The sequence below is a fragment of the Paroedura picta genome, chromosome 17 (genome assembly GCF_049243985.1).
Source record: "Paroedura picta isolate Pp20150507F chromosome 17, Ppicta_v3.0, whole genome shotgun sequence".
Lineage (NCBI taxonomy): Eukaryota > Metazoa > Chordata > Lepidosauria > Squamata > Gekkonidae > Paroedura > Paroedura picta.
In genome coordinates this window covers 51,100-71,447 of record NC_135385.1, presented here as the reverse complement: position 1 = coordinate 71,447, position 20,348 = coordinate 51,100, and the positions used below count along the sequence as shown (strand labels likewise).

Below are 20,348 nucleotides of genomic sequence, written 5' to 3'. Positions count from 1 at the left end.
AAATCCAAGAGGCAAGTCTCTGCCGAGAGAAGTTAGGGCTTCCTCTTTATAAGGGAAGGCTTGCAACCTGAGAACAAGGAAGCCTTGGAACTGACGTCCTGGCCAATCAGGGCTTTCCTACAGCATTGGAGGCTACAGGCAGCCAGTTAGTTGGGGGAAAAGCAGAGAGCTTCCCCTTTACTCATGCCAATTTTTCAAATATTGAGGGTTATATGCACTCCTGGATATTGCGGGGGAAAGGTAGGGTCACTCCGGATCAATCCTGCTTGTTGCAGAGGGAAAATTAAAATCGCCAAAATCAAAACAAAAATCGCATTCAGTGTAGATGGCAGGGATTGAATCGACCGGGGATTGGAATAAATCCTCAGTGCAGCAAATTCAGCCTTTGAGTCAGTTGTGGAGGAGAATGCCGTATGCCACCTTGGGTCCCGATAGAGAAAGATGAGGTATAAATGAAGGAAATAAATAAAATGTCTGTCTTGTTTCTCCCATCTGTTTTCCCCCCTTGACTGAGTCTCGTAGCTCCAAAAGAATATGTTCCTTCTGAGAAGAAGCAGAAATTGTTGCTGCCAAGTGCTCATGAATTTGACAGGTATCATTCAGTTTATCAGCTCCGAATTAATACGGCCAATGTTCAGGTGGATCGCAGCAGAACAAATTCTGAGTCCAGTGGCACCTTGTAGACCAGCAAAGTTTAGTTCTGGGGATAAACTTTTGTGTGCGTGCCCATGAACGCTTATATCCAGTTTATTGGTCTTAAAGGTACCACTAGACGCAAACCTGGCTCTAGGCCAGGTGTTGTAGGTAGAAAGCTGTGACATGAAATGCCAAACTAAGAAAAAGGAGAAAGAAGAAGCTGGCAGACAGCCTGCAACACATAAAATGTGTCATAGTCCCATTGTATACGGCACTGGTCAGACCACACTTGGAGTACTGTGTGCAGTTCTGGAGGCCTCACTTCAAGAAGGACGTCGATAAAATTGAAAGGGTACAGAGGAGAGCGACGAAGATGATCTGGGGCCAAGGGACCAAGCCCTATGAAGATAGGTTGAGGGACTTGGGAATGTTCAGCCTGGAGAAAAGGAGGTTGAGAGGGGACATGATAGCCCTCTTTGAAAGGTTGTCACTTGGAGGAGGGCAGGAGGCTGTTCCCGTTGGCTGCAGAGGAAAGGACACGCAGTAATGGGTTTAAACTTGAAGTACAACGATATAGGCTAGATATCAGGAAAAACATTTTCACAGTCAGAGTAGTTCAGCAGTGGAATAGGCTGCCTAAGGAGATGGTGAGCTCCCCCTCACTGGAAGTCTTCAAGCAAAGGTTGGATACACACTTTTATTGGATGCTTTAGGATGCTTAGGGCTGATCCTGCGTTGAGCAGGGGGTTGGACTAGATGGCCTCTATGGCCCCTTCCAACTATGATTCTGTGATTCTGTGAAAATACTCTTCTTTAGTCTGAGAATCCACAGCCAAAATGCAGTCTGGTTTAGAAGAAAAAGAGCAGAAAAACACATTTTCTGGGCTCAAATCCTGCCACTCGGCAAGTGTGACCAAGATGCCAGAGAATATCACACTTAGCTTATTCGCCCACGGAATAAAGAGAGCCATATCGGAAAACAACATGGGACTTCAAGTGGGTTGGCAACATTTAACTTTATATTTTTTAAAAAACATTTTGCTATCTAGTCACGCCAGACATTGATCTGGGGGTGTGATTGTTGAACAGGCTGCAAAGTGTATGGAATTCAGTGTACATAGACCTGAAAAGCACAACGCTTATCCCTCGTAGTATGTGGGCATCTGCCATAGAAACTGTGCCTACTGTGGCACAACAATCCCGTCCTTAGTCTCACGTATACAAGTGCATTCAGACAAGGGGAGGTGGGAGAAGCAACCACTGTGTACTGCTTTAGGGAAGCACTGAAATCTAAACTCTCCAGGTATGAGGATCTGTTGTGAGTTTTCTTAAAACGTTTGAATAGAGGGTCTGCTGTAGAATGAGCGATTGAACCACCTTCTAGTACTGCATCTTAGACCATCTAGCATAGAATGCCGCAAGGCAACACTGTTTATACACACTGCATAAGTTTCTGTCGCTGTCAAAAGTTAACTTTAAGCTCTGGCAGCTAGGAGAATCCAAGTCCTTTTGTGTGCATTTCAGCCAAAATTTCAGGGTGATTAGGTTAATCGGCACCCTTATAGATGGTAATCCCAGTTCAGCCCTCATAAGCGCCACGGGGGAGATATGCACTGGTGGATTTCCTGGGTGATGTGTAGTTTGGCTCTTAGCCACCCCTTGAGTTAGCTTGGTATATTGGTTAGGAGGGCCGACTTCTAATCTGGCAAACCAGGTTTGATTCCCCGCTCCTTCTCTACATGCAGCCAGCTGGGTGACCTTGGGCTCGCCACAGCACTGATAAAGCTGTTCCGACCGAGCAGGAATCTCAGGGCTCTCTCAGTCTCACCCACCTCACAGGGTGTCTGTTGTGGGGAGAGGAAAGGGAAGGGGACTGTAAGCCAATTTGAGACTCCTGATAGAGCTGTTCTGACCGAGCAGGAATCTCAGGGCTCTCTCAGCCTCACCCACCTCACAGGGTGTCTGTTGTGGGGAGAGGAAAGGGAAGGCGAATGGAAGCCACTTTGAGACTCCTTTGGATTGAGTAAAGCGGCATATAAGAACCAACCCTTCTTCTTCTTCAGTAATCTCAGGGCTCTCTCAGCCTCACCCACCTCACAGGGTGGCTGTTGTAGGGAGAGGAAAGGGAAGGCGAATGGAAGCCACTTTGAGACTCCTTTGGATTGATTAAAGCGGCATATAAGAACCAACCCTTCTTCTTCTTCAGTAATCTCAGGGCTCTCTCAGCCTCACCCACCTCACAGGGTGTCTGTTGTGGGGAGAGGAAAGGGAAGGCGACTGTAAGCCGCTTTGAGACTCCTTCAGGTAGAGAAAAGCGGCGTGTAAGAACTGACTCCTTTTCTTTTTAGCCAAGCAGCAGTTGCAGAGTTTCAATGTTATCCTTGAATAAATAAAAATATGAGTAGTGTAACCAACTCTTTTTATTAATCTTCAGTAACCTCAGGGCTCTCTCATCCTCACCTCCCTCACAGGGTGTCTGTTGTGGGGAGAGGAAAGGGAAGGCGAATGCAAGCTGCCTGGAGACTCCTCCTGATAGAGAAAAGCAGCATCTAAGTACCAACTCTTCTTCTTGTTCTTGAAAAATCTTGACACAAGGTCATGGTTTTCTCATTTCTCATCCTTTGGGATACGTAGTCTCCTGTTCCTCCATATTTGCTTTGTGACCAGTTATGTATATGGAAAAAATAAATGAAAATCGGTGCTCCTGAAATAATAATAATTTATCATTATAATTATTGGAATTTATTACTTGCCTCTTCCCGGAAGCTCAACACAAACAGGTCTTCTTTCTTTTCAGGGTCCCTTCAGTATCAGGACTAGAGGCATCACAGATTCACCATGGAACGCCAGAAAGGAAAGTGCCACAGTATTCTGACAAACAGCCACTGACTCCAGAAGAACAACTGGTGGTCATGCTCCATCATGAGGAGGAAATAAGCGTACAGGAGACTCCCCCGACAGAGAGTGATCTTGAAGTAAGTCGGTGCTGTTTTTCAGATGCGGAGCAACGTTTTAAAACTTCCTTTGCAACGAGGTAAAAAGAAAAAGGCTAGAAGCCTGCATCCAAGACGGTCGGACTGGGTTTGGATGCCTCCTATTTCCAATTTGTTCACAAGGAACTGGATTAGTTCTTACGTTGATGTTCTCCTCACCTGCAAAGACTTCCTGCTTTAGGGTATCTTTGATCTAAGGTGATCAGATTTCAACATTGGTAAAGCAAGACACCATTGACCGGGGGGGGGGAGGGTTCTTGATTAAAAATTTGGTCTATATAGAGCAGGGGTAGTCAAACTGCGGCCCTCCAGATGTCCGTGGACTACAATTCCCAGGAGCCCCTGCCAGCAAATGCTGGCAGGGGCTCCTGGGAATTGTAGTCCACGGACATCTGGAGGGCCGCAGTTTGACTACCCCTGATATAGAGCAAAAAATTTTTTCATAGAACGCATAGAATGCAAAAATAGTATTGTAATTTCAACATAAATACAATCTGCCAGGTGCCCCCAGATGTCCCTCCAAAAGTGGGACAATCCGGTCACCTTAATCTTGGTTGTGACATCTGAATTTGGGTGCTGTGCCAGATTAGAATTCTGTTTCTTGCCCTCAATCTAGCATTCTAAACCAGGATTCAATCGTGATTTAGAATCCTGACTTGTGTCCAGGAAATGATGCCCGTATTGTAGAGGTCAGAGGTCATCACAGACTTCCTAAACAGGTGGCCAAAGGAAAAGGAGGAGGACATCAGAAACGAGAGACTAAACCAATCAAGAGATCATCACAGACAGTGTGTTCATGAATTGATTCAAGTGGGTGGCCGTGTTGGTCTGAAGTAGCACAACAAAAGTAGAGTCCAAAAGCACCTTTAAGACCAGCAAAGATTTATAAATTGATTTATTAGTGCCGCCATCTTTTAGTTTAATAATTTTAACAATGTAATCGGGGTATTTAAGGGGTTTTATTGTATTTTCTTTTATTGTGTAAACCACTGTGAGCTCGAATGGAAACAGCGGTATATAAATTCAAGTAATAAATAAATTTAAAAAATTCAAGGCGTGAGTTTTCGAGTGCACACGCTCTTCCTCAGACGAAATGAACAACCATCATAACTGTGGAGATATAAGGCCAAAGCAAATTGGGGCAAATTAGTAAACTGTGTCATCATATCCAGATTAAGTCATATGATGCCATATGACTGGCAGTCTTCAAGCAAAGGTTGGAGACACACTTTTCTTGGATGCTTTAGGATGCTTAGGGCTGATCCTGCGTTGAGCAGGGGGTTGGACTAGATGGCCTGTGTAGCCCCTGCCAACTCTATGATTTTGTGACGATAATTATCTGCTAATCAGTCCTTTTGAGTTAAAAAGGTCTTTGTTGGTCTTAAAGGTGCCATTGGACTCTTATTTTTTTTCCGTGTGTCCATGAGACTGGTTACAAACAAAAGCCACTAACATGGGCTCCTGCTTCCCCCTTTGCTTACAGTGGGTCAATTTTCGGTCTCATAATAAGCCATCCTTTGCTGTTATACCCAGAGCAGTAAAGAAACATCCATGAAACACTGAGCCTGAGGAACGATTTCTATGATAAAAACCACTGAGGAAGAGAACAACTTTGAAAACGGGCTATTGAAAAAGAAAGTCTTTGAAAGGCTGCCCTATGGAGGATGGAGCAGAGTTGTTCTCTCTTGCCCCAGAGAGTCGGACCAGAACGAATGGGATGAAATTAATTCAAAAGAAATTCCGTCTCAACATCCGGAAGAAGTTCCTGACAGTCAGAGCGGTTCCTCAGTGGAAGAGGCTTCCTCGGGAGGTGGAGGGTTCTCCATCTTTGGAGATTTTTAAGCAGAGCCTGGAGAGCCATCTGACGGAGAGGCTGATTCTGTGAAGGCAAAGGGATGGCAGGTTAGATGAGCGATTGGGAGTAGATGAGCGATAGGCATGTGAGTGTCCTGCAAAGTGCAGGGGGTTGGACTAGATGACCCACGAGGTCCCTTCCAACTCTATGATTCTATGAAAAAACGTTGCGTTTATCCGGAACCCGCTTTTGGTTTCTGTTTGTACATCATAGATAGGAAGGCAATACCTTTAAAATAAATTGGAATAATTACAACCAAAAAGATTACATTTTTGCACCAGCCAAATGGTTGAATTTTTCTAGTTTGGATTCTTCCATTCGGCCAGCCCTCTTTTGTACGCAGTCCGTCTAAAGAGGGCCAGAGTGCAGTCCTAAGTAGAGCTGAATCTGTTGAAGGCTGTCGATATCCGCATCCATTGAGGCTGAGTCAAGTGAGTGACCAGTCCAAGATCACTCGATGAGCTTTATGGCTTGACATAGATATGAAACCGGATCTCCCCATGGCATCTGCTATACAACGCTGACTTTCTACAGGCTGTGGCTTGGTGGCTGCCCTCCTTGCTGGGGAATGAGGTAGCCAGAAGCCGCTTGCCTGAGACTTGCCAATGAATCCGTGGGTTCAAGGAAGCCGGGACAACGGGAAGTTCAGTCAGCTCTTTCGTGTGATCTAGGCATGGATCACTAAGCCTGTTGCTAAATTTTGTTCTATAGTATGTGGAGTTTGTGGAGCTTGTGGGGTCCACCATGAGAAATGAAATATGAGGATCTAGTTTCAGGCTCAAAGCTATTTCTGCTCTAGTTTTAATAATCCACTATACATTTTATTACCAAGGTTTAAAGTTACTTTTAATTATATATAGATATAGATATAGATATAGATATAGATATAGATATAGATATAGATATAGATATAGATATAGATATAGATATAGATATAGATATATAGATAGATAGATAGATAGATAGATAGATATAGATAGATATAGATATAGATAGATAGATAGATAGATAGATAGATAGATAGATAGATAGATAGATAGATAGATGCATTTGTATTTGTATTTTAACATCATGTTTTATCTGGGATGCTTTGTATAATTTCCTCTGTTTTATGTCTGGTGCAAACTGTAATAAATTTCTAAAAAATCTAGGCATGGTGGTACAAGAGGCAGAACTGAGAATACATTTGACTGACAGCCTGATGCTCAGAGGAACACAGTGGAACACATACCTGCTCTGGGGCTACATGGTCAAGGTCCCGAAACATGGTCCTTCCCTCCCTTGCAAACACACATACACAAAAACACAGACTCCCCCCCCCCTCCCCTTACCTGTTGGTTTCCCAACCTCTTCTTTGGTTCCTCCCCCCTCCCTCCCTCACCTGCAAACACACATACACAGGCATATAGAGACTCCCGTTCCCCCACCCGTTCCCCCCCTTACCTGTTGGTTTCCCAGTCTCTCTCCCTCACAAGCAAACACACACACACAGACACTGCCTTCCCTTCCTCTCTCCCCCTTCCTCTTCCTGTTTACTATCTCCTCAGGCCTGCATGGCCTCCATGGCTCCCTCAGCCCCCCCTGGTCGTACAGGCACTGGCTAGGCCCCTGGGGCCAGCATGGCCTCTGCCAAGGCCTCGTGCACGGGACAGGTCACTGCCAAGGCCCCTGGCTTTCTCGGCCTCCTCTACTATCTCGGCCTCCTCTACATCTTCTGGCGTGCTCCATGGGCCGGACTATGATGTTCATGTCCATATTCATATCCATTTGAGGAGGCGCGCCGGAAGATGTGTTCCACCTCAGAAACCTACCAAGAGCCCCACCTGGTCACCTCATTGGTTCTAAAGGTAAGGTGACCAGATTGTCCCACTTTTGGAGGGACATCTGGGGGCACCTGGCAAATTGTACTTACGTTGAAATTAAAAAATATATACTACAATACTATTTTGCGTTCTGTGCGTTCTATGAAACTTTTTGTTGCTCCATATAGACCAAATTTTTAATCAAGAACCCCCCCGGTCAATGGTGTCCCGCTTTACCAAGGTTAAAATCTGGTCACCTTACCTAAAGGGAGACCTCACACTGGCCGTTAACTCTGGCATTTCATTGGATGCAGGACAGCAGTATTCCTTGTTCCCCATTGGCTGTTCTCATGATCTCCAGCTGGGATCTCGAACTCCTGCATGTGCTACACTTACCGCTTCTATGTAATTGGACTGTGGGACAGTTGATTCTCAACAAGAGCAGAGGAGGATGTAGCAAAATAAAGTCCATGCTGGCTTGTCCCCTTCCTAGCCACGTTGTTTCCTCTCCACCACCAGCCAAGAGTGCAACTGCCACGTGGGCTGGACTCCCGGAAATGGAGCGTCACATCTTTGTCTGGCCTCAGGAAACCAGCAAGAGGGGGAGGAGCAATTCCAGAATAGCAAGCCGGAAGCAGATATATAGTTAAACACATGTAGTTAAACACAATATATCTGCAGCATTCCTTGAACCGAATCATAGAATCATAGAGTTGGAAGGGGCCATACAGGCCATCTAGTCCAACCCCCTGCACCACCCAGGATCAGTGGTCAAGCCAGAGTTTAGAAAACTAATTTCCTGTTATTCTAGTTCCGCCTTACTAGTTGGCCATTCTCTCTCTGGACGCTTTGGGTTTTGCAGAGATACTGTTATTACATACATAAAGGCGTCCGGAAAGACATGCTGGCACCGCAGCCTAAAGAAGTGATGGAAAGTATTCTGGAGCACATCTCGAGTGATTTTCTCACCGACCCAAACCTAGAAGCATTGCTCAGCAGCTTGACAGAAGAGGTCCAGGATGATTATCACATCTGGCTCATGAAAAACGTTGGTAAGAAGAGATGATTGTGCGAGGCTTCCGTTTTGGGGTGTGTGTGCACGTGCAAGGAGCCCCCGTTACCTCTGTCTGCTGTGTTTTTGCTGTGCTTTTAAGAAGAAGAGTTGGTTCTTATATGCCGCTTTTCTCTACCCGAAGGAGGCTCAAAGAGGCTTCCAATCACCTTCCCTTTCCTCTCCCCACAACAGACACCCTGTGAGGTGGGTGAGGCTGAAAGAGCCCTGATATCACTGCCCGGTCAGAACAGTTTTATTAGTGCCGTGGGGAGCCCAAGGTCACCCAGCTGGCTGCATGTGGGGGAGCGCAGAATCGAACCTGGCATGCCAGATTAGGCACTACAGCAAACTGGCTCTCCTTAAAAACATGCATAAGTAAATAATGGGCCTCAAAGCAGTATTAAAATATAGATGCAAATCGGTAGCATCACCTCCCGTGATCTGGGCACGATACTCCATTTGATACAGCCCCAAATCCCATTTGCCTTTTTAGCCACCATCACACTGCTGACTCGTCTTTATTATTACGGTACTAGACCACTGCTGACTCTTGTTCAATGTGTGGTCTACTAAGACTCCTAGATCCTTTTCGCACATGCGACTGCCAAGACAAATGTTTCCCCATCCTATATTGGTGCGTTTGGTTTTTCCTACCTAAATGCAGAACATTTGTCCCTATTGAAATTTCATTTCATTCAGCTTAGCCCACTTCTCGAGCCTACCAAGATCATCCTGTCTGCGGTTGTGTTTGCTAGCCCTCCCAGTTTAGTATTGTCTGCAAATTTAACAAGTATCCCCTCTAAACCGTCATCCAGTCCTTATCCATGGTTTCTCTATATTTTTGTGAAACAGCCTGGGGGGTGGAACGTGTCCGGCTGTCCAAGTTGGAATAGGGTCAATCAGGGTGCAGACAGCTTTGCCTGATTGGCCGTGCCCCTGCAGCTCCCGCCCCCCGTCCCTGGACTCTTTGCTCTCAGATGCCTCAGTGCCTGGAGTCAGCAGCAGGTAATGGCAGAGGGCCCTGGGCAAAGGGTCCTGATGGAGGGCCTGCTAATGAGGGCCTCTTGGCCTGCTAGGCTGGGCCTGCTAACGAGGGCCTCCCGGCCTGCTGACTACCTGCTAAGGAGCTCTGTCCCAGGCCTGCTGATGAGATGCCCAGCCCCCACCCGCCCCAGTTGATCTGGCTGTGAGCTGCAGCCCAAAGCCACTTTAAGCTGCTTGGCCGGGGGCCAGGGGAGGGGATCCTTTCAAGGCCCGTTCTCAGGAGCGGGCTTTGAAACTAGTCATTTATAAATATGTTGAACAACACAGGCTCCAGGCCAGATCCCTGGAGCACTCCAGTTGTCACTCTTCTCCAAGAGGATGCTGAACCCTTTACAAGTACCCTTTGGGTACGATTAGTCAACCAGTTATCGATCCACCTGGTAGAATTAGGATCCCTACCGCATTTTATCAACTTGTCAACATTTGTGACTTCATGTGTGAAAATCTCAGCCTGGTGGCTCTTGAACACATGCAGCCAGCATTGCACAGACCACAACTACATCCAAACACAGGTTTGTGTGAGCATTTTAATTTTTTTTGGCCTTTGACTTATTCTTACCCTGCTCTGTGTGATTTTTCCCTAGTTGATTACATATTGATGGATCCGGAGGAGAGGAAAAGGCTCTTTATCCACAGCACCCCCCGCCCTTTTCCTCAAAGAGTGATCCGTGCCCCTGTCCCGTGGCACGAGGTGTACCAAGAGGTCAAAAGCTGGAACCAGGAGCACCTCTTCATAGTGAATCCCATGATGCTTACTTTGCAGCACCTTTGGTTCACAGAGTAAGTAAGCCGTATGCTCATAGGGTTGGAATGGTCCTCCGGGGTCATCTAGTCCAACCCCCTGAATGTTTCCTTGGAGGGGATGTTAATCACCTGTAAGTGGCCTTCTGAAAACTCCTTGAACGAACGTTTGGAGAAGGGCACACTGCCCAGTCGGTGTAACATTTTGTTTTATTTTCGGCCCATCACAGCTGTATACCTTTGTTCTCCCAAAGGTTTCATGAACTGAGGTTTGTTCGTACCAAAGAAATACTGGAAGGAGATTTGCCGCTGCTTCCCAGCGAATTTGAAGAATTAATCCGAAAGCACTGCCAGGAGGCCCACGAGGTCCTCGAGAACAGGTCAGTTATCCCTTATGAACCACCAAAGCTACCTGTGCTGTGTCAAGCGTTGCAAGAACTCACAACAAGCTTCTTTAATAAAGAAAGTGTTTATTGAGAAGTTACTTCATACACCTAAGCTAAAGAAGTCAAATCTGCCTGAGGTCAGATTTGCCTCCCCTTATCAATAGTGTTCTCCCGCCTAAAACTTGAAAATTCCCAGGGGAGGGGGAAAGGAGGCACCAGGTGCCATAAACCACAGTGTTACAACTCGCACGTCCTTGGTTGCCTCTGGACAAGATAAGATGTTATGGTTACAAAAGGCAGACCCAGCCGGGAGGTTCAAAAGACAAATAATTCACAGCTACCTGAGATAACAGGATGCAGCAACATAGTTTCGGTTTCAGGCATGCAGGCATAATATATGGGCCTTGGGTTACATGGGGCCCCAGGAACAGAATAAGACAAAGCAAAGTAAACAAACATGGAGAAACTCATGTCAATTCATGGCAGGAACAAGCAGTGATCCTGACATGCTATGGTTAAGCTGATATTCAGGCCCAGACAAAAACCACTGTTCACACAAAGACATATAGAACTGCTTTATACTGAATCAGTGTTGTCTGCTCAGACTGGCATCAGCGGCTGAGGTCTTTCACATCACCCTCTGCCAGATCCTTTAACTCAGTTGTTCTCAACCTGGGGGTCAAGACCCCTTTGGGCAGAGGTAGTCAAACTGCGGGCCTCCTGATTTCCATGGACTACAATTCGCTGACAGGGGCTCGTGGGAATTGTAGTCCATGGACATCTGGAGGGCCGCAATTTGACTACCCCTGCCTTTGGGGGTCCAACGACCCATTCATAGGGGTCACGGCAGGGCAATCAGCTTGGCCGGGGGGGGTGCCATCCACACAACGGCCTTGCGGGGTAGGTCAAGATAGAGCGTTTGTCCGTCTGCGGAAAAGGGCGAGATCGGCATGGTGGGACAAGAGGCAGAACTTAACTGAGAAACCCCGGAAAAAAAAACATTTATATACAAACACGAACTATGGATCTTCACACCATTGTTCAGTTTCGGTTTAATTTCTGCGAAAGAACCCTTGTCTAATTTTATGGTTGGGGGTCCCCACAATATGAGGAACTGGATTAAAGGGTCGTGGCATTAGGAAGGTTGAGAAGCACTGTTTTAACTGGAGATGCTCGGGATTGAAGCTGGGAGATTCTGTATTTCACAGCCTCACCTCAGCCCATGCTTAGAAATAAAGGAGTCCCAAAGTAGCACAGTTCAAGTATTCATGCACTTCAGTCTCAAAGAGAGCCAGCTTGGTGTTAGGAGGGCCAACTTCTAATTGGTGAGCCAGGTGTGATTCCACACTCCCCCACAATCAACAAGCTGGGTGACCTTAGGCTTGCCACAGCTCTGAAGGCTGTTCTGACTGAGCAGGAATCTCAGGGCTCTCTCAGCCTCACCCACCTCACAGGGTGTCTGTTGTGGGGAGAGGAAAGGGAAGGTGATTGTAAGCCCCTTTGAGACTCCTTTGGGGAGAGAAAAGCAGCATATAAGAACCATCTCTTCTTCTTCTTCAGTAATCTCAGGGCTCTCTCAGCCTCACCGTCCTCACAGGGTGTCTGTTGTGGGGAGAGGAACGGGAAGGTGATTGTAAGCCGCTTTTGAGAGGCCTCCTGGTAAAGAAAAGCGCCATATAAAACCCAGCTCTTCTTTTTCAAAAGAACTGGAGATGTCTGTATGAGCTATATTTCTTAGCTATATCCAGGGAATAAGAAACCATGGATGCAGTGGGGTGGACCACAGTTCTGGGTTTTGTTATGGGGAATTTGGTACTTCCCTTGAGAGCATGCTGTTTCTTATAAGGTTCCCTTCAGCTTGCTGCTTTAAACGCCAGACGTGATCTTTATTCAGGAACAGGCATTTCTAGTCTGTTATTTTGAGTGGCAGGTTTGAAAACCTTACTGCAAGGTCTTCTTTTACAAGCAAGGGATGCATCTTGCTTTTAAAACAGTACCTTTTCAGTTCTGGGCCCTTTCTTAACATGTCGCACATAGTATTCACCCCATAATTCACATTGCTGGTTCAGGCATAACACCAAGCTGTGCTTTAGCACCAAGGGCACAAGCCCTCCTGCCCTGTCATGTTACGATTCTGTTAGTTCCAATTTTGTGCGAACAGTAAGATTGCCATTCCATCCCAGGTGGCCAAATTTCAGTTTGCATTTTCTCTTCTGTCAGTCTTGGATTTTTTCTCCCTCCTCTGCCTTCTTCAATCCTCCCCCCCCCCTCCAAGAAAAGAAAGAGGCTCCCTGCTTAGCTCCTCTCCCCCCCCCCTTCAAGAAAAGAAAGAAGGAGGCTTGGCTTCCCCCCCCCCTTCTGAACTACCCTAACCACGTGCAGAAGACTTTCCTGTTTCAATGGGGGGGGGGGAGAGGAAGAATTGAGTTCAAATCGATCTGAATTCAACAGGATTGACAATGGAATAAACAAAGTAAGTGGTTCTCCAGAGGTCCATGGACTACCCATGAGCCCCTGCTGCCAGGGAATTATAGTCCATGGACATCTGAAGAGCCACAATTTGGCCACTCCTGACTAGGCTGATTAGAATTCTCTTGTAAATAAGACGGGAATCATACATGCAATGATCAAGGTGCAGGAAATGTAGTTCTAAATCAGTATTTCTGCATGGCCATCGGTTTGCTTCAGAAACCCAAATACTGGTTCTTTTAAAGCCGCTGTTTTGTTTCCCATACACAAAGACTCGTTGGCAGGAGAGGAGCTGAAAAACGTCTTTCATGACAGAGGAATTCGGCCTTAGCTAAGAGAGCAGAATTGGATTCAGCTTGGGGGATTGAATTGACTATTAGCTGGTGCCGTTTGATCTTCTACACGGGGAAACCTTTGTGTTTATTGGAAAGGAGGAATAAGGTGTTACTGTTTTTAGCTTTGCCCTGAGAGAGCTTTCCTGTGAACGGAACACCTAATCAATACCTGACCTCCGAAAGCCATTCTTTTCTTCTTTGGACCCTGGCAAATCCTGCTTGAGGCTATTTTGTTTCAAAGTCTTGACCGAAAATGTGTTGAGGCAACTAGATGGGAGCCAAGGAAGATTTTGAATGCCGTTGCTCCAGTGGCCTCTGCTGTTGAACATTTAAATCCGTTTTAAAACCAACACAATTTGTAGGGCTCTGTAACAGCAGGAGAAGTGGGCAGGGCTGTAGATGCTAAGTTAGGAACCCTCAGATACGTTTGTAGTTCAGTCCTAGGCAATTTCTGCACATTCTGCATTACGCCAGCTGCACAGCATAGCGCCAAATCATATCGCGCCTCCCAGCCCCTCCTCACCTTTTTGCTGTCTTGCCTGTGTCTGCCGCCTTTTGACACGTCTCACCCTCCACATCTGCTGCTGGAAATGGCGGAAGAGAGCAACACACCAGATACGCATTGCGCTTCTGCCTGTCAATCAATCCAGGCAACCAATCCCCTTTCTCCAGCTCCTAGCATTCTTGGAAGAAACTTCGGCCCTTGACCCATACCAGTCTGGCTTCCGACCTGGCCATAGGGTGGAGACTGCGCTGGTCGCCTTGATGGATGAGTCAGAGTAGTTCAGCAGTGGAATTCAGCAGTGGAACTAGAGTCAGAGTAGTTCAGCAGTGGAATTTCACAGTCAGAGTAGTTCAGCAGTGGAATAGGCTGCCTAAGGAGGTGGTGAGCTCCCCCTCACTGGCAGTCTTCAAGCAAAGGTTGGATGCACACTTTTCTCGGATACTTTAGGATGCTTAGGGCTGATCCTGCGTTGAGCAGGGGGTTGGACTAGATGGCCTGTATGGCCCCTTCCAACTCTATGATTCTATGATTCTTTGATTCTATGATTCTATGATATCTGCCGCCAGCTGGATCGAGGTGGTTCAACCTTTCTCATGCTTTTGTCAGCCGCATTTGATGTGGTCGACCACGACATATTAGCACACCGCCTTGCCGGGGCTGGGATTAGGGGGTCGGCACTAAAGTGGCTAGTCTCCTTTCTCCGGAACCGGACACAGAGGGTTTGCGGTCGGGGAGGAGTTATCAGCCCCTTTTGGGCTCCCATGAAGAGGGCCTCAGGGGGCGATACTCTCCTCTACACTTTTTAACATCTTTATGCGCCCTGTAGCCCAGCTGGTCTGGGCCACAGTTTGCCCACCCCTGATCTATGGAGAAAGGGCATCCTATGAAAACAAGCCATCTTCGATGTCTCACTTTAGGGGATGGTTTTATTTTTGACATTGCCCATGAGATCCCAGCAGTCTGGGCTTCTCCTGAAGCCACTGGCAGAAGTCTAAACAAAGTGAAAAAGAAGCAAAATGGGTAAAAGTTTATTCCGAGGTTGTACAGTCTCTGAGCTGCCAGTCATGTTTGGCACCATCCTCCATATCAGGGGTAGTCAAACTGCGGCCCTCCAGATGTCCATGGACTACAATTCCCAGAAGCCCCTGCCAGCAAATGCTGGCAGGGGCTTCTGGGAATTGTAGTCCATGGACATCTGGAGGGCCGCAGTTTGAGTACCCCTGCTCCATATTGTGCTGGGTTGTTTTTTTTTTTTGCTCTTTGGATTTCCCAGATCAAATTGGAAACCAAAGGGGAATGCATTACTCTGGTATTTCTGTACTCATGTCCACATTTTGCTTCCAAACCCTGCCCCTAGCCTCAAAATCTTTCGGTGGCTGTAGTTTGCTGAGTAGATGTGGACAAGGGCATCTCTTCCTATGAGAACATTATTTCCGGCGTTTGTTGTTTTGGTCAGTTTTGGAGCCACAAGTTTTACGACGGACTACCCATAAGAGAGAACCTGTCCCAGGCTATCAAAACCAGTTAACAATATATTTATACAGCCTCTACTTTAATGGTAAATGAAACAACCAGAACAGACTCTAGATTTCGTTCCGTTTTCAAAGTAGACCTTTCATCGTGGGTCGTTTCCTCCTGTGATTTTGAAACTCATCCTAGAAGTTTTCGATATTACAACCAACTCCGAGTTGTAATCAGAATCCTATGCGCATAATACCGGCCTTCAGCTCGCAGGTATGAGAGAGCTTGGTCCAAAACGCTCTACCTTCATGCATGCGCTCATGCCTATTTGAACATGGTGATGCTGATGAAAATAAAGGAATGCCTTTCTTTGACCCTCCCTCGCAAGGACCGTTTATGCACTGGAGGTTTCACGCCAGGCTGCAGGCTGGAGTTTTAGTCGTGGCAGGTTGCCCCACCTCTTCCTGTACCCACACGGGGGAGCATTTGGCCTGGTGCACTTCATCTGCCCCCGATTTTTGCTCCTGCATGAGAGCTGGAGCAGTGAAGTTCCTAGTGCATAAACGGTCATGGTCAAGGCTCCTGAGACCTGTATGGATAAAAGCCCTGTAAGACAGGGGGCATAGTAAGAAAATAAGTGAGTGGAAAAGCTGGGCCTAGTCTGCACACGTAGGATAATGCACTTTCAATATGCTTTGGCAGCTGGATTTTCCTGTGCAGAACAGGAAAATCTGCTTCGAAAGTGCATTGAAAGTGCATTATCTGTTGTGTGCAGAATAGGCCCTGGTTGAGTCCACCCCATAGTTAGGAACCATTCTGCCCTTGGTATTCTGTATCACAGGTGGATCCCAACGTGTGCGGACCTCTTTATCGAGCAGAAGGACAGATGGCTTCACTTCGCCCCGCAGAATGACTTTGAGTCGTCGCAGCAAATAGAAGAATATTTTGCTTCGGTAGCGATCTTGATGTCCTTGCAGCTTCGGGAGATGGTCATTAATTCGTTAGAAGACCTCCTTACTTTTTTTAAGATACACAAGGTAGGGGCAGGGCTGGTGGTGTTGCTTTGGCTTTCGGAGCTCTTTGGATAAGGTTCCTGTTGCGGATATACAGCCTGGACCTCTAGAGATGTCCTGTCACACTCTTGCACCTGCTGTAGAATTCTCAGGGAGTCATGAGGAGCAAATTCAACTTAGTATGCTGCTTGTTAGTACAATTCTGTAAGAAAACAGAAGTACTCATCTACTAGTTCTCTCTACTAGAGAGCCAGTTTGGTGTAGTGGTTAGGAGTGCAGACTTCTAATCTGGCATGCCAGGTTCGATTCTGCACTCCCCCACATGCATCCAGCTGGGTGACCTTGGGCTCGCCATGGCATTGATAAAGCTGTTCTGACCGGGCAGTGATATCAGGGCTCTCTCAGCCTCCCCTCCCTCACAGGGTGTCTGTTGTGGGGAGAGGAAAGGGAAGGCGACTGTAAGCCGCTTTGAGCCTCCTTCGGGTAGGCAAAAGCGGCATATAAGAACCAACTCTTCTCCTTCTCCTTCTCCTTCTCCTTCTCCTTCTCCTTCTCCTTCTACTAGAGCTGGGGTGGCCTAAATGTGGCTCTTCAGATATCCATGGACTACAATTCCCCTGCTGGCAGGGGCACATGTTGGCAGGGGCTCATGGGGATTGGAGCATATGGACATCTGGAAAGCCACCATTTGTCCTCTCCTGTACTAGACGTATAATATAAAAACAACAGCAAAGAAAGTATTTAAAAAGGATTGCATTCAGTATTAGGGATGGGCACAGATCAGGAAAATGCAGTCTGGTTCAATTTGGGGCTCAGGGTCAAACCACAAGCCAAACCATGAACGGAACCAAGAGGTCTGTTCATGAACTGAAACCACACCGCTTTGAAGGGGACCTTTCAGTGGGGTTTGCAGAAAGCCCGAAAAACAGCTGTGCATCAGGGAGCGAGCGACTTCTGGCTGCTCAGCCATTTTGGGGGCACATGACAGTCTGAAACATCTCATCTCACGAAGATGATCTGGGGCCAAGGGACCAAGCCCTATGAAGATAGGTTGAGGGACTTGGGAATGTTCAGCCTGGAGAAAAGGAGGTTGAGAGGGGACATGATAGCCCTCTTTAAGTATTTGAAAGGTTGTCACTTGGAGGAGGGCAGGATGCTGTTCCCGTTGGCTGCAGAGGAGAGGACACGCAGTAATGGGTTTAAACTTCAAGTGCAACGATATAGGCTAGATATCAGGGGGAAAATTTTCACAGTCAGAGTAGTTCAGCAGTGGAATAGGCTGCCTAAGGAGGTGGTGAGCTCCCCCTCACTGGCAGTCTTCAAGCAAAGGTTGGATGCACACTTTTCTTGGATGCTTTAGGATGCTTGAGGCTAATCCTGCGTTGAGCAGGGGGTTGGACTAGATGGCCTCTATGGCCCCTTCCAACTCTATGATTCTGTGATTCTATGACCAACTTATTGTCCACCAAAACTCCTAAGTCCCTTTTACAGGTACTACTATCAACGGTAGACCTGTCATGAACTTCTGTTCGTGAACCACAAACAGGGGCGACGTTTGTGATGAATTTTGTTTCCTGGTTTGGCTTGTGCCTTTTCCTAATGATCAACACTCACCTACTACAAAAATGGATCAAACAAGATACAATTTATCGGCTATGACTACCGTTAGAGAATGAATGCTCATCCAAATGTCAAAGCACACATTAAATACGACATTCATCTGGCAACGGAATAACGATTCCCTTTTGTAGTCCATTTTGAAGCTGTTTTTCTTCAAGCTCCCAAGATGCTTGGGTCACCCAAGGTTGTTCAGAGGCAAAAATTCAACTATTTCTGTGTACACCAGTAACAGAGATAGGTTTTGGATTCTTAAAAAACATGGTCGCTTTAAGCTACTAACACTCAGTGCATCAGGTATCAATCAATCAATCAGTCAAAATTTATTACAGACATTCAGACCAGGTTATATGAAGTCATTACATAAGAGTACAGTGCATCATTGCATTACATAATCTATCATGCTTTAGGATGCTCTGGGCTGATCCTGCATTGAGCAGGGGGTTGGACTAGATGGCCTGTATGGCCCCTTCCAACTCTATGATTCTATGATTCTATAAGTCAGCCAAAAACTAGTCAGTGTGCAATGCTGGTTTATCCTGCCCTTGTGTGACATTTACCTCTTGCATTTTAGGTGTGAATGGGGGCCTATAATTTGTCAGGACGATTCTCCCTTGCTCTGATCTTTCTGGCTGCTTTTCCAAGTTCTTCTGCTTTTTGTTTTTTTGGGGGGATGGATGACTAGAGCTATGCCAAATCTCACTGAATTATACTAGAGAGGCAGGAGTAAAAGACTGAAATAGCGACAGAAGGAACTGGAACAAAATGGTGGCCAGACGGGGAAGAGGAGTGGTAGAGATTTCGAAGGAGACCCTCAACAGACTATCAAGAGGTCTTCTTCTTATGGAACAAAGAAACAAGATTCTGGGTAGACTTGTGCTAATATAGGTTGTGCATTCTTCTCACCAGCTCCTTTCTGCTTAGCTCAGTTTTTCATTTTGAATTGTCTTTTCGGCAGGGGGCTGTAATTCCCCCAAATTCTGCCCCTTTCCCCTTCACCACCCGTAATTTGTCTTTCCTCCTTTTTTTTTCCGAGGAGGGAAACGACTTTGGAGAAACCTATAATGAGATGCAATTCTTCATACCACAAGTGCTAGTCATCAAGCTGGACGTGGAAGAGCCGTCGATTGTATTTCAGCCTCGCATGATAGATTGTTGGAATTTAATCTGCCGCTGCTTCTTGGAGATCCTCACGAATTCTGAGGGCCTGCCTAAGGTCTGTACGTTTTGTAGAATCGATGACAAACATGACGGGAAGCCGAAATTCTCAGTACTTTTGCAAAAATCCATGCTATTTATCCATGGCGTTTTCATTCTGAGCACCCACGGATCATTTTTCCATTGGTTTCTTTATTTATAAATCATTTACCTGCCCAGTCATTCCATCCATAGAATGAGCCCGCAGGAAGGGTTGCAAAACCGCCATTTAAGAGAAAATGGCAACACCAGCATCATGAAAGCTACAGCATTAAAAGTAGCAGCAGATAATAACCATCATTTCAACAGCATTAAGTGAAAATCAACTACAGATGAAACTCACAGCTGTAAAGCTTTGAACCGACCCTGGCCCTGGCTGCTAGGATCCTAGGTTTGAGACCCCCGTCAGTTTGCACTCCTCAGATTAGGAACCAAATCCTCAACTAAGGACTCTTCTAAACTCTGCTGCAGCTTTCTCGGTTATTTTACCCTGGGGAACCCCCTGAAACATTCTTCAGACTTTGAGAAATCCTGGAAGTGGTACAATCATGTAGAATAGCGATCCCCAACCTGTGGGCCGCGGACCACATGTGGTCCCTTGACTAATTGGAGGTGGGCCCCGAAGAACGCCTTCTCCCCCCCCCCGCGGCCCTTTACTTCATCCCCCCCAGCCCTTTACAACACACTTCATTGTTGTGGCGTGTCTGTATTTTATTTTGAAGGGATGTTTAAACATTACCATAGCAATCAGAGAGCGCTAGGGCAGTGGTTGAGAGTAGAGGAGTAAACTACCCCCCCCACGGGCCTCAGTAAAAGGCATTGAGTGGTCCCTGGTGATAAAAAGGTTGGGGACCACTGATGTAGAATATGGTTGGGAAGCAGAGCTGTGGACACGCCCACCCAGGGCCCCTCCCCTTCCCACCCCGTCCAAGGCCCATCATTGGCCATTTCGGAAGCGGGATGTCCTCTCCTCTGCAGCCAACAGAAACAGCCTCCTGCCCTCCTCCAAGTGACAACCTTTCAAATACTTAAAGAGGGCTATCATGTCCCCTCTCAACCTCCTTTTCTCTAGGCTGAACCTTCCCAAATCCCTCAACCTATCTTCACAGGGCTCGGTCCAAGCAGGCATTAACCATTAACTCGGTCCAAGCAGGCTTCTGTAACTTTCTCACCAGTTACAGAAGCCTTAACATTTTTACAACTGAATTTCAGATGTGGGGCTCTGGGGGTTAGAACGTGA

The 20,348-nt window shown here is 46.7% G+C and overlaps 1 protein-coding gene across 1 annotated transcript in view; it reads left to right on the top strand.

The window, feature by feature from the left end:
• The window catches only part of LOC143827096 (dynein axonemal heavy chain 3-like), a 76,985-nt gene that overhangs the window by 14,979 nt on the left and 41,658 nt on the right, over positions 1-20,348 (top strand). The window contains exons 6-12 of the mRNA XM_077316341.1: positions 523-592; positions 3,434-3,611; positions 8,149-8,338; positions 9,969-10,164; positions 10,380-10,505; positions 16,123-16,318; positions 18,948-19,127. Of these exons, the coding sequence (XP_077172456.1) occupies positions 523-592; positions 3,434-3,611; positions 8,149-8,338; positions 9,969-10,164; positions 10,380-10,505; positions 16,123-16,318; positions 18,948-19,127 (1,136 nt within the window). The remainder of the gene's footprint in view (positions 1-522; positions 593-3,433; positions 3,612-8,148; positions 8,339-9,968; positions 10,165-10,379; positions 10,506-16,122; positions 16,319-18,947; positions 19,128-20,348) is intronic.